Genomic DNA, 12,637 nt, shown 5'->3' on the forward strand with positions numbered 1-12,637 from the left:
CGTGCGGCGGCTCCGCGCGGCCTCCTCCTCCGCGGCTCCCCCGCTTCCCTCCCCTCGCCCCCCGCCGCCTTCATCCCGGCCTCAGCAGCGCCGCCGCCATGAGTTCGGGGACCCCCTACATCGGCAGCAAGATCAGCCTCATCTCCAAGGCGCAGATCCGCTATGAGGGCATCCTCTACACCATCGACACCGAGAACTCCACCGTGGCGCTGGCCAAGGGTGAGGGGGGGCTCGGGCCTGAGGGGGCGGGGGGGGCCTGGGCGCGCTCTGGGTTGAGGGGGGGGGGCGGCACAGAACAATGAGCCCGTCCCGGGGCGGCGGGCGCGGAGCCCCCGAGGCTCGCTGGCCGCTGCCTTCCCGTGAGTCAGCACTCGGGAGGCCTCTCGGGGTGCGTTCGGGGGGGGGGCTGGCGGCGCCTCCCGGCGGGTGCGGGGCCCGCGGGGCCGTGCGGGGCCCTCGGCCTCCGCGGGGGGAGCTCGGGAGGCGGCGGCTCCGCTGTCACCGCCGGGAGGTGGCGGCTCGGGGCCGCGGGGCCCAGGCCTGCCCGCAGCGGAGTTGCTGCCGTTTGTTGTCTCTGGTGTCAGACAAAAGGTACTGAGCCTCGTCCAAAGGCAGGTCGGCTTATGGGCACGGGGATCCTAACTGAAATTCTGTGTCTTTGTTCCTTTCGGGATCGATAAGTCGTCTCCGCTCGGGGGAAGAGGGAGAACGCCTGGGCAGCGCGGTGGGTGCCTGCCCCGCGGGCTCTCGTCGGGGCTTCGCATCCTGTTCCCCGGTAGAAGTAGCGATCTTTATCTTCTGCCTAAACGGTGTCATTTGGATTCAGTTGTCACCTGTGCCGGGAACTCCCTTATTTACTCTCAGAAAAACCTGCCCTGTCTCGTTTGGTTTCTCAAAGGAGATCTCTTTTCTGTACCGCTCTTACTGTCCAGCTTAGCTATTCCAGCTAATGCACATCAGCTTTTTCTTTCCCTGAGTTTTGTCCTTCCCTACACTGAGAAGTTCACACTCCCTTCATTGCCTTCAGCAACCCATCGGGATTGTCCACAAATAAAACATCTTTGTTTTAAAAGACTCTTTGCTAGCAGGAGGCTCTGTCTTGCTTGAGTCTCAACCATTCTCAAGGCATCCTATGCTATTTATTTGGCATAATGAAGTTTGCAATGCTGGACATGAGTATTTGATGCCTATTAGTGTGTATTCTGAAGTTAAAAATGAGTTTTGACCAATTCACTTTTCTCCTAAGGATGTGGCTATTTCTTTAAACGTACAGGGCTGTTTGTGTTCATGTTTCACTTGAAGTAGTTGAGCGGGTGCAGGAAGGATGCAATTCCTTTGCTGTATGTACAGGAAGGTCTTCACCTTTGCCTAGCAGCAAGTAGAAATAGTTTCTGGCATAATTGTGACTTCCACGTAGTGCTTGCTACTTCAGAGCTTAAGTGGTGTGTTTCAGAGGCATATGTGATTAAAATGCTTTATGGTGTGAGAAAGTACCAGCTCTGTATAAGATTCTTGGCAGTTTTTGTATTTATTGGTCTCTTAGTGTTCAGTTTTGATGAACTAGAATATCTAAGAACTGGTTGTTACAATAGATGGGGAACACATGTCTTGTCTTCCCACCTAGAGGGCTGATCTGGAAGCTTTACAAACTCTGCTTTTTGTTTTGACTTTTTTTTTTTTAAATTTAGATACTTTATATCAAAGTTAGTGTGAGCATTATGAGCATAGCAAAGATTCTGAAGTCAGTGACAGCAATATCTCAATGCTGTTCCTGTGAGGGGAGGGTGGTTTAAAACACTTGATCTCTGAAGGGTTAGGGGAACCGTGAATTACTGATGTGCAGTTGAAGTTGCCCAGATAATTAGTAAATTATTATCAAGCTCTAGATGCCACTGTTTAAGGCTCAGACAACTTCAGTGTGTAACGTAAACTATTCTCTGGACTCTTATCATACGACTGATGTAAAGAAAAATGTCTATTGAAAGAGACCTCGGGATGGATTTTGGTTCAGCCTCTGACTGAAAGCATGGCAACTTCAATTGATTTGTATTTGGTTGCTGTTAAATCTTAACACATGCACAATATCCTAAACACTGCATGAGGAGATTCCATATGCTTAAGTAAACACTTGAAGAAAGTTGTCTATCTTGTTAGATGCTAAACTTAAATTGCAAACAAAGGGAGTTCAAGCATGTTACTGTCCTGTCAGTAGTGAACATCAGAGAGAAGTAACTTTGAGAGAAGTAACTAATGTTTTTGAGCAAGAAATACCTATGTAAACTCTGCTTTCCAGACATTCAGTCACTCTTATGCTTCCTGACCCTTCAGAGGTCTAGCCTAACAGGGCCCTACAGATGAATATGAACTGTACTGTAAACTACTGGTTGCCGCACAGTGTGGGATTGATTTCCTGATCATCTGTAAACAATAGTCACTAGTTCTTCATGCCAGACAGCCTTTCGGACCTTTGTGGCTGTACTTTGTGATATGCATGAAATGATTAGGCTTTTCAAACGCAGGGACAGGCATGCTCAACTCCCAGTGCCCTTTCAAATGCCCTCGCTGTTATTTTGTCTACAAGGGCATAGTTTTCCACCTTTTTTTGTTAGAAACCTTGGGACCAGCCAGCTGAGAGACTGCCTGGAGAACTTTGGGCTTTGCAGGTCATGTGTTTCTTCATGTGGAAGCTGACAGGCTGCTCACAGGGCTCAGGAAAGATTTGGTTCTTTCCATACTAGTTGTTGGATTCCGCAGTAGTCCCTGGATAGCTGTAGTATGTCTTACCATGAGCTATGTGCTGTAATAATCTAATCTTGAGCAGAGATATCAGTGGTATGGTTTGTGTCTAAAAGGCCACCGGCATTTCCTTCAGAGTTTATGATCTGTTTCTAGTTGACTAGGTTACAGCTGTAATGTGATCAAATGGCAGCTGGAGATCTAAAATAACTTGGAGAGGTCATATACCCTTGGAACTAATGGAAGATGGTCATTCAAAGGAAGCAACTGACAGCTTGTCCTTGCACTGGTTTAATTTCCTTCCAGTCAGGTGAAAGCTGAGGTGCCGAACAATGTTAGTGTGATGGAAACAGGGCTTAGCATTGACCTGTTGTACATGGAGCTTACTGCTCTTCGTGAGCTCACATGTGTTGAACAGAGGTGAAGACTGCTTGCAGCATTAACTGCTGCTTGGTGGTAGGAACCACCCAAACGCAGCCTCTCTTATCTGAGAGTATGTCAGTGTCTGGATGTAACTGTGCTACCTGTTTTCCTGCACTAACAATCCAGGAAGTCTGGGTCTGACCACCTCCTCTTTAGTGGCTCAGATTAATTTATGCTTCTGCCTGGTAGCTGTCAGTTGCAGCCTTTTTTCCCCACTTCAATGTGCACCATCACTGCTCAGTACTTGCTCAAGGGTTCTGATAGCTGTGACTCAGTAAAGCCTCAGTAGGTGCTGAGGTTTTGGATTTAATGCTAAAAGCTTGCTTTGTAGTCTGTGGATGTTAATCATAAAACCAGCCGTGTGGAGGAGAGAGAATTTTAATAAAAAGCTCTTGTCATTGATAAAACTTTACCTGTGTATGTAACAAATATATGAAACCAAAGGTGCAAATTTAAGCTCTAAAGCCTCCAAGATTTTCCTCCTCTGTTGATTCAAGGGCCTCTCCTGCAATCTCTTGCAAGTGGCAGTTGTCTCAAGCTGAATGCTTCTGTAGGACTGGGGAGGGAAGTGGAATATGGTAGTAAAGCAGTGTGGGGAAGTCCTTGGTTTGGAGTGGGATTCCTCACTCCAGCTGGTCTATGGTCTTTACCTTCACAGCTTGATGTAAACAAAACTGTTTATACAGGCTGCTGAAAAAGTTGGCATTTGAAGGAACAGATGTGTGCAATAGGAGATACAGGGTTCTGGAGGTAACCTTTCCTTTTTGTTGCTTTTGGCAAGTAATAAAAGAGTACTTCTTAACTGCATAAACCTAACTTACACAGTGCTGCAATGGTAATACTGGACTAATAGTAATCTTTCTAATGCTAAAGTGCGGTCCTTTGGTACTGAAGACCGGCCCACAGACAGACCTGCTCCTCCGAGAGAAGAGATCTATGAATACATTATTTTTCGAGGAAGTGACATCAAAGACATCACTGTCTGTGAACCTCCAAAAGCTCAACATACTCTGCCACAAGATCCTGCCATTGTTCAAGTAAGTTAGCCTAAAGTGTAGATTGAACACTATGATAAAGCATCAGTTATGAAAGACTTAATTTTGGTATAAACTTAATGAAAATGAAGGCCAGTAAGTGTCTCCAGGAATCTTCAGACTGAAGCATCTTGAATGTCATTGTAATGTTTAAAATAGCACCAGTATTAAAGTCTTGAGTCAACAAAAGCTAAAGCTAGCCGAGAATGCAGGGAAGTCATAAAGAGGTAAACCAACCCTTCTCGGTATTTACTTAAGCTTTAGTAATGCTGTATGTGAAGTAGAGAATCACTGCCAAAGCAAGCTGACTTCTGGACACTGTAAATGGAAATGTACTTTGTCTTGTTACAGTCTTCACTGGGCTCTGCCTCTACATCATCCTTTCAGCCACATGTGCCTTACAGCCCGTTTAGAGGTATGCCACCTTACAGCCAGCTTGCTGCCAGCTCTTTACTTAGCCAGCAGTATGCAGCTTCGTTAGGTTTAGGTAAGTACGAACTTCACTTGCTAGAATAAAGGTACAGTCCTTGCGTGCAGCTACTGTGAAAGCAAATAACAGTAACTAATATAGAATTCCCTGCCAATTGTCAGGCTGCAACAAGCAGTGAATAAGTAGTTAACTGTATGCAATGGTCTTATTGCAAGGAGGCCTGCATTTCAGACATACACACAGGTGCACATGAAAGAAATCAAATAGCCAGAGTTTCTTTCTGAAAGTAATGTGAATACCTAACAGTTGAGGCCAGTTCATTTCTAACCTCACACACCTTACATACACATCACATGTAAAAAGAACTCGTGTTCCCAGAGAAGACTGTAAATAGTCTGCTTTAATGCTATTCTAGAGATTCTTAAATCTCTTTCCAAGCCCTTCAAATGTTTCACTACCTTGTATCTTATCCATATATCTTTGCTTTCTCTTCTTCCCTCTATCTCTTCAGAGAAATTGGTAAGCCCTCCAGCATCAGCAGCTGCTTCCAGCCCTAGTTCTTCTCCGTCTCCACAACCTGTTTCAGAGCCTGACATGTCTTCAGAGCCCCATCAGCTCTCTTCCAAGGGTAACAGCAGTTTGAGGACTCCAAATATTTGGAAGAACTGCATGGCACTTGCAAACACTGTGTTCTTGTTAATCCCTCCTAGAATGATAGTACTTATATGGGTGATGCTTGTAGCACTAGTTTTCTCAACTATTTTTGCCTTTCATTTACATGAAGTATTCATCCTGTCCTAGAAGTATCAATTAGAGAGACAGGAGAAAGAAAAAGTACAGGACAGCGGATCCTTTTGTGTAAGTATCAGGAGAGGGCTGTGATTTAGGCATGCTGGTGCACTGCATCCTATCCAGGACATATGTCTAGGCGAGGAATTGGTCTTTCCCGAAAGGACAAGCACACTGCTTAAATTGTGGGTGGTCTTGCTGTTAGAGATGTAGGTTAATAGAAAAATCGCGAATATTGCTGTAATTGAGGAAATATCAGGATAGATTTCATGCATGATGGGGCACAGTACCTTGTCAAGAGTTCCAGTTAGTAAAGCATGACTAACAGTAAGCAATTTGAGTTGCGGTAAGATGAGTTAACATAGTTCTGGGTGCTTGCTTCTATGTGTAAAAACTTCTAAAGGAGGATGAGTAGAGATACTAGGCTGACCATCCGCAGAGCAGAGACCAGGTGCAGCCTGCTTTTAAACATGGTAATTAGTTTAATCTGTTTTTAACTTAAGCATGTATGCTTGTGTTGGCATGAAACTGATTTTGCTTACTCTGATTTTGACCATCTATCTATACATACTTTCTCAATATTCTGGCTAAACTTTGACACTTAGATGTTAAACTTGCACAACAGCTTTGTCCTACTGAGTAATCCTTAGGATATGTCTGTCTTCCTTGCAAGTTTTCCAGGTGTACATTAACTGGGAACCTGCATGATGTTACTTACTGTGGGTATATCTCACATGGACTTGGGTGACCGAGAAGTGTCAGTGGCTTGGTTTGTGTGTACTCTTCAGCTTTTCACTTTTCTTGCTCTTAAAGTATATTCAGTTCGCTTCCTTCAATTCTTACACATAACCGCATAAGCCTGTAGTACTCCAGAACTTCTAATGAAACCTAGAATGCAGTGTTTCTTCTGAGTACTGAAGACTGTCACTTTTTAATATACTTGGTGTAAGGTATACCAAACCATGAAAAGTATTTACATGTTTTGTAGTGTGAATAAATAAGCCTGGATGGAAGAGCAACAGAAGTCTTGGTAACACTTTGGCCTTGACCAAGAAGGAATTTAAAAGGGTAACTTTGAGATCCTGGTCTGGTTTCAGGTTTTCTTTGTCTGAAAGCTAACAATAAGCAATGAAGTTGAAGGACTTCTAAAAGCGGCTTACAAAATGGGATATAGTTGAGGTGATTAAGCTTTTGCTGCAAAACGTTTTTTTGACAAACTGGGGAAGCTTTCTTGAGCAGTTCCAAAATGGTGCTCTTTTGCTTCAGAGTTAAAGTATTGTGTAAAGTAAAATCCTGCATAACCAACAATACACCTAGAAATTAGACTTTGGTATAAACTGTCTAAGACTGACCTGGCTTGCTTATCTACTGTGCGTCTAACTTGGTTTAAGAAATGAATGGGTAGATTTCCTGATTTCAAGGCTCTGGATTTGCGAGCCAAGACTTGCATGGCAGTAGTGCCTTACCTAGTGTATGTGCCACTTAAACATCGTGTGTAATGATAAACAGTCAAGGCTTTGAGTAATTCGTGACAAAGCTGTTTCTCCATGGAAGTGGGTAGGGTATGAAAAGTGTTGGCACGTTTTCTCAGAGGCGCTTAGTCATCGGGATTTTTTCCAGGTCCTGGCTTTCCTTCTGTTCACCCAGTCCGCAAAAGCCCCATGGTAGAGCAGGCTGTTCAAACTGGCCCAGTCTACAACATGAATTCACAAAAGCCGTCCCCGGTGAAAGTAACTCCAGGGGTTCAGCGCAATGGGCGGCAGGTTCCACCGGGCAGCAGTAAGACAACTGGTATGTATGCATCACTACATCTTTAGAGCTGCTGTTCTGAGCCATCCCGCAAAGGTGCATAGCAAGAGTAAACTGTTTCAGTTTTGTTCTTGTGCTCCGCTATTAAGTTTCTCCTTCTTGTTCAGTAGATACAGTCCAGGCACCACCTGTGCAAACCCAAGGACAGGTGAATGATGAAAACCGAAGACCTCAAAGGAGAAGATCAGGTAGGTTAACCTGACACTAAACAGTTGTGCCAACCTATAAAAGCAAATATTGTTAATTTCAGCAAAGGACAGTGGCATAGAAGATTGAGAGCAAAGCAAAGCTTGATAAGACTTTGGGCATCCAGAGGTACTTCACTAACAAAATAGGTTCTGGTGTCACAGATGTTTAAAACGTTTTGGGGACAGAATTCTAGTGTCTTTTATAGCAACTTGAAGGTGTGCTATCTGAAGACTGCAGTTGAAGTACAGGCCAAAATAAAATTAAACTCAAACACTTATTTCTATGAGAAAAGGCAGGGAACAACTTCAGACTCTCAGATCTTCAAATTAATTTGCCAGAGGGCAGGACTAGAGAAGAGGTTACAACTTTTTAGAAAGGACTTGATAACTTCTCAGTTGGAAACCAGAAACAATACAAAGTACAAGCTCTGTTTGTAGGTAGGTGAGTCTTGGGTGGATTTTGAGACCGGTGACTGCCATCGTGGCTGGTTTGTGGACTAATTATGGTACAATGCTTGCAATTGAATAGCAGATAGAAAAGATTGCTTTTCCTGTTCTCCTTGGCTGTTACTGGTATAGCAGCAGTTCTTATTTTCTCTCCTCACACTGGAAAGAAAGTTGGGCATACACTGTCTCGATGGTAAGACTGACATCCAGGAACACTTTTCAGAAAGTTGTGTTGCTATAATAACTTCTGAAGCCCTGTTCAGAAGTTGCTGGCAAAGAGGTGTGGCCTAACCGCAGGACTGGAAGCCAGAAACTCCTGAGTTCTAACCTTGGTTTCCTCTGGTCTTGAGCAAGTCATTTAACCTCCCTGTGCATTACCAAGTGTTTAAACTCTCCTGCTTTCAGGAAACAGGAGAACCAGAAACCGTTCTAGAGGACAAAACAGACCAACTACTGTGAAGGAAAATACTATAAAGTTTGAAGGTGACTTTGACTTTGAAAGTGCAAATGCACAGTTCAACAGAGAGGAACTTGATAAAGAATTCAAGAAGAAACTAAACTTTAAAGGTTTGTGACTTCATTAAATATGAATTGATGAGCTAGTAGTAAACACTGCATAGACAAGCCTGTCCTGAGAAACTGCATGATTACATGTGGCAGCATCTTGAATCTTGTTTGAGGGAGCAAGAGAACAGATGGCTCTTCGGTATGCACCAAGAAAGTGTAATATGTCTTATTATCTTTAGATGACAAAGCAGAGACAGGGGAAGAAAAAGGAGACCCTGGAGTGGCAACTCAAAACAATGACAGTAATGCAGAGGAGGATCTTCTGGGACCCAACTGCTATTATGATAAATCCAAGTCTTTCTTTGACAACATTTCTTCAGAACTGAAATCTAGGTAAGTATTTTCTAAAAGCTTGCTTTTTATATGTAACTTGAGGCATAGAATCTATATAATGTGTTACATTGTTTAATTCTTAAAATCAGAATGCAAGAAAGTCAGCAAAACAGTCTTCGGACGGGAGTATTGCTGTGCACTTGGAGGCTTAGGAGTGGTGTTAACCAAGCTTTGTGCAGTGGGATCAAACAAAAGGCAAGGATGTTACTGGTACTGATAAACTTGCCTAAACTATGATACAGGAATTTCCAGTTCGGTTTCCCAGGACTCACTCCAAACCTGTTGATTTTAAACAATTTTCATATCTCATTTGTGGGAGGAGGCATCAGGGCCATGCAGCTCGCAGACAGGAGTGAGCTAAGTCTGGCATTCGAGCAGAGAGGAGGTCATGTCTGAGTGAGGAAATGCATTAAATTAAAAGCTGGGAATATTAAAAGAAAGCTTTGTCTTTTGCTGCTGATGTTATCAGCTGCCTGGTGAAGTCAGATGTCCCTTTAGTGTCAGTATGTTAAATTCCCTTGGTAATGCTTCTGCTTCCCTTGAGCAAAGCTTTTATCCAAGGACTACCTGTACGGTGCTTGGGGCTAGGCAGGCTCTGCCAGGGAGGAAATGCTGGTGCCATGGAGCTGCCTCAGTGCTGGGCTGCTGAACCCCAACTGTGTCAGGTCTCCCTGGGTTTCTAGAGAGGCTTCAGTGGAACCTAGAGTTTGAGTCTTTTTCCAAGAAAACAAGACAGGGTTTGAAAGGCTAGTGGGGCCCTTTTCTAGGCCCTTCTTTACTGTTCTGATATGAAAGCAGCGTACAAAAGCCAACAGCTGGCACTTTCAAATCCATGCTTCACAGAGGAGTTGGTTTGCAAGTGTGTGTACGCTGCAGCTTGTGCTGCTTGCAATTCAGTTCAACGAAATGGGGCGCTCAAAGCTTCGTAGCTAAATGAGTTGGTGGTTATTTAATGTTAAACCTGAATGCAGTCTCATTCAGTTCTAGGCGTACCACGTGGGCTGAAGAGAGGAAGCTCAACACAGAGACGTTTGGAGTGTCTGGACGGTTCCTTCGTGGCCGCAGCTTTCGTGGTGGATTTCGAGGTGGTAGGGGTAGCGGAGCAGCAAGGCGGACCCAACCCACTCACAGAGCTGGTACTGGCAGAGTGTAACTTCAGAGGCAAGTAAGTGTTTTAGCAAGAATAAGCACTGTTCCGTGTAAGTTTCGTCTCTTATTCCTTGCATCCTCTTGTGCTCTCTAGTCTCATGGATAGATCAAGAATTGTTCCTTTATTGTATCTGATCCTTGTAAGTGGTAGAAAGAGCAGGTTAAAATTACACATTTAACATGTTGACTTCTTGGGCTGTCTTTCTGTCTGAGAAAGCAAGAGCTGCTTGTTTGAGCTGAGGCTTTCTAGCTGAGTGTTTCAGTTGATACGTGGGTGTGAACTTTGTTTTTCTTTTCCTAGGAGAAGATACTCATGATATCAGCTCTAATTCTGCCTTTTTCCTGAACAGGTTCTAACATCTCTCCCAAGAGGATGAAACTGTATATAGAAAGAAAACAACCAACTGCTGCACTAATGTGGGAAAATGGTTCATATTGTTTACTGTCTCAGCTCAAGTGACAGAATTTCATGTACTACTGCTTATCTTCTGGACTTACTTTGGACCAGCAACCGTCAGCTGGAGTATTCTTTGGAAGAGGGAATGTGTTCAGGGGTACCTTCTTCAGGGTGTCTTTTTTTTTGTTTTGTTGGTTTTTTTTTTTTTAAGTACAGACTCACTTACATTGTTCTTCTTTCGGGGTCTCTCAAAGGCTGCTATAGTCTAAGCTTGAAGTCAGACTCCTTTTCTGAACCCTGAAGAAGATAAATCATGCTACTTTAACATGGAACCAAAGCTCACTTGAAGTAAACCAGCTATAATGTTTGTTCTGAGTAACCAAATGGATCCTTTGGTGCTGCTGGTCTCACTGGTCTTGGCGGCAGGCATGAAGTAGCACTTGGTATCTGGAAGAATGGATTCCTGGTGCCAAGGGGTTGTGTGTATTGTCATTTGGGAATACTGGGTTGTTGATCATGTAGTAGTGTAAATGCCTGTACAACTGTTTGTCGGCTGGTACTTGTGTGGAGGCACCGCGGACGCACACGGTGCCGCGACTCCCTCGAGCCGAAGGGTGCTGGGCACTCCTCGGGCTCGGAGCCCCTCCTGGGGTCGGGGCGGTGTGGGGACAGCGTGCTGTGCCCTCACGGGACAGGGCTGGCAAATGCTCCCTGCTTCTGTACTCACAATAAAGAGGTTTTGGCAGTAGTTGACTGTCTGGGAAGGAGACTGAAGCCCTGACTTGTGGCCTCAGTGTGTGCTTCGCTCCTAGGCAGTACTGGAGGCAAACAGTTCTCTGTACACTAACTGTGGTGGAACACTATGGAATGTTATCGTTAAACTAGGGATGGGAGTCCATATAATGAAGCTTAACAGATGGGCATGTTTAATTTGTTTCCTCTGTACCCCCATACTGTAAATAGTTTAGTTGTTTTTCTTTGTTTTTAAAAGTCTGTATGTGGGGAGAGGGGCTGGGAGGGGGGTTACATTTGTTTGCATGAAGCTGTAGGTTAAACTGCTATAGGCATGTGTCCCTTTTTTGGTTGGTAGGGAATTTTGTTGGAAAAGCACCTTGATGACCGAACCCCTTACATAGCTAGAATTTTAGTTGCGCGTTTACCTAGGTTAGTGTAAAAGCTTGGATTTATTTTTGTAGGACTTTATTGCTAAGAATTAGGACATAGCAGTGGGGCCGCTCTTTGGAGTGATGTAAATTGTAATTATAATAAACATGTAAATGTTTACTGGTTTGCTCCTGGTTTGTTCTGTACACAGCTCTTCGCTGTTGGTCTGTACAACGTGTCAGATGTGTGTCCTAGCAGGGCTTGGATAAAGCTGTTCTGTGGAGTCCTACCAGGCCTGGACAGCAATGCAGGGTGTTGGAGATGGGCTTAAAAACCCTTCTCCAGGTCCTAGCTCCCTCTGTTCCCAGGGCTGCGTTCTGGCTCTCGGGTTGCTGCATTGGGTGCTGCTGTTGCCCAAACCGCCCTGCACGTTCTTTGTGCTGCTCAGTCCTGGGGCTGAACTCAGCGCCTCTTCTGGGGGGCAGGGCTGTGGGTCCAGGAGCCACAAAGCACCTTCAGTGTCTGGGTTCATACCTGAAGGACAGCAGGTGCTGGAGCTGCTGGGAGCCTCCAATTTCTCTGCTAGCAAAGCAGCCAGTGTGATGTTATGTGTAGAGGTGGAATTGCACTGTGGGAGTCAACCGACTTGGCCAGGGTGGCTGTGCTAGGAAAAAAAAATAATTAGCTTTGGTGCAGGAATGCCTTTTGTTTGTTTCTGAGGCAGCGACTCCCCTTGCTGCTGCAGGAAAGCCTTGGATTGCATACATGGGAGACTGTTGCTGTTACTGACACCTCTGGAGCGGCTGCACTGGGGATGTGTCTGGCTGCACCTGGCTCGCTCTGTGGGAGCAGCGTCCATGGAATAAAAGCTGCAGCTCAGCCCCAGTGCTCGCTCACCGCTGGCTTTTCACTGGCCAGGGGAAGATGCCCCAATGCAAGGACCTACCTGAAACAAAATTCCCTATTCCCTTTTGCAGTTCCTTTGGGCTGCTTTTAAAGCATTTGAGTAAACACTGGTCACCTGACATCTTCAATGGATGTATTTTCATGTTTATTACTTTATCCATTTAATGGCACAGAGCAGATCCTGTGTCTTAAGAACACCGGGGCTTTGCTGCAGAGAGGCTGGTCTCTGCCTCCCTTACAGCATCCAAGCGATCTCCCTCTGCTGAAGGGAGAGGGAACTGGTTCACATCACTGCTGTAATGGGGAGTAAATGGACTGGACCAGA

The 12,637-nt window shown here is 44.9% G+C and overlaps 1 protein-coding gene across 4 annotated transcripts; it reads left to right on the top strand.

Annotated features, from left to right (window-relative positions):
* On the top strand, positions 1–11,586 carry LSM14B (LSM family member 14B). 4 transcript variants are annotated; one of them, XM_069871486.1, is made up of 10 exons: positions 3–219; positions 4,033–4,196; positions 4,545–4,680; positions 5,135–5,251; positions 7,033–7,203; positions 7,332–7,409; positions 8,262–8,423; positions 8,603–8,756; positions 9,738–9,921; positions 10,256–11,586. In XM_069871486.1, the coding sequence occupies exons 1-9, from the start codon at positions 99–101 to the stop codon at positions 9,907–9,909; spliced, it is 1,275 nt and encodes a 424-aa protein (XP_069727587.1). In that variant the 5' UTR covers positions 3–98; the 3' UTR covers positions 9,910–9,921; positions 10,256–11,586. The 4 variants fall into 4 exon arrangements, with proteins under 4 accessions (XP_069727590.1, XP_069727587.1, XP_069727589.1 ...); XM_069871485.1 differs by having other exon boundaries at positions 7–219; positions 7,329–7,409; XM_069871489.1 differs by lacking the exon at positions 5,135–5,251 and having other exon boundaries at positions 1–219.
* Positions 11,587–12,637: the final 1,051 nt, after the last annotated feature.

The sequence above is a fragment of the Phaenicophaeus curvirostris genome, chromosome 18 (genome assembly GCF_032191515.1).
Source record: "Phaenicophaeus curvirostris isolate KB17595 chromosome 18, BPBGC_Pcur_1.0, whole genome shotgun sequence".
In the NCBI taxonomy this organism is placed as follows: Eukaryota; Metazoa; Chordata; class Aves; order Cuculiformes; family Cuculidae; genus Phaenicophaeus; species Phaenicophaeus curvirostris.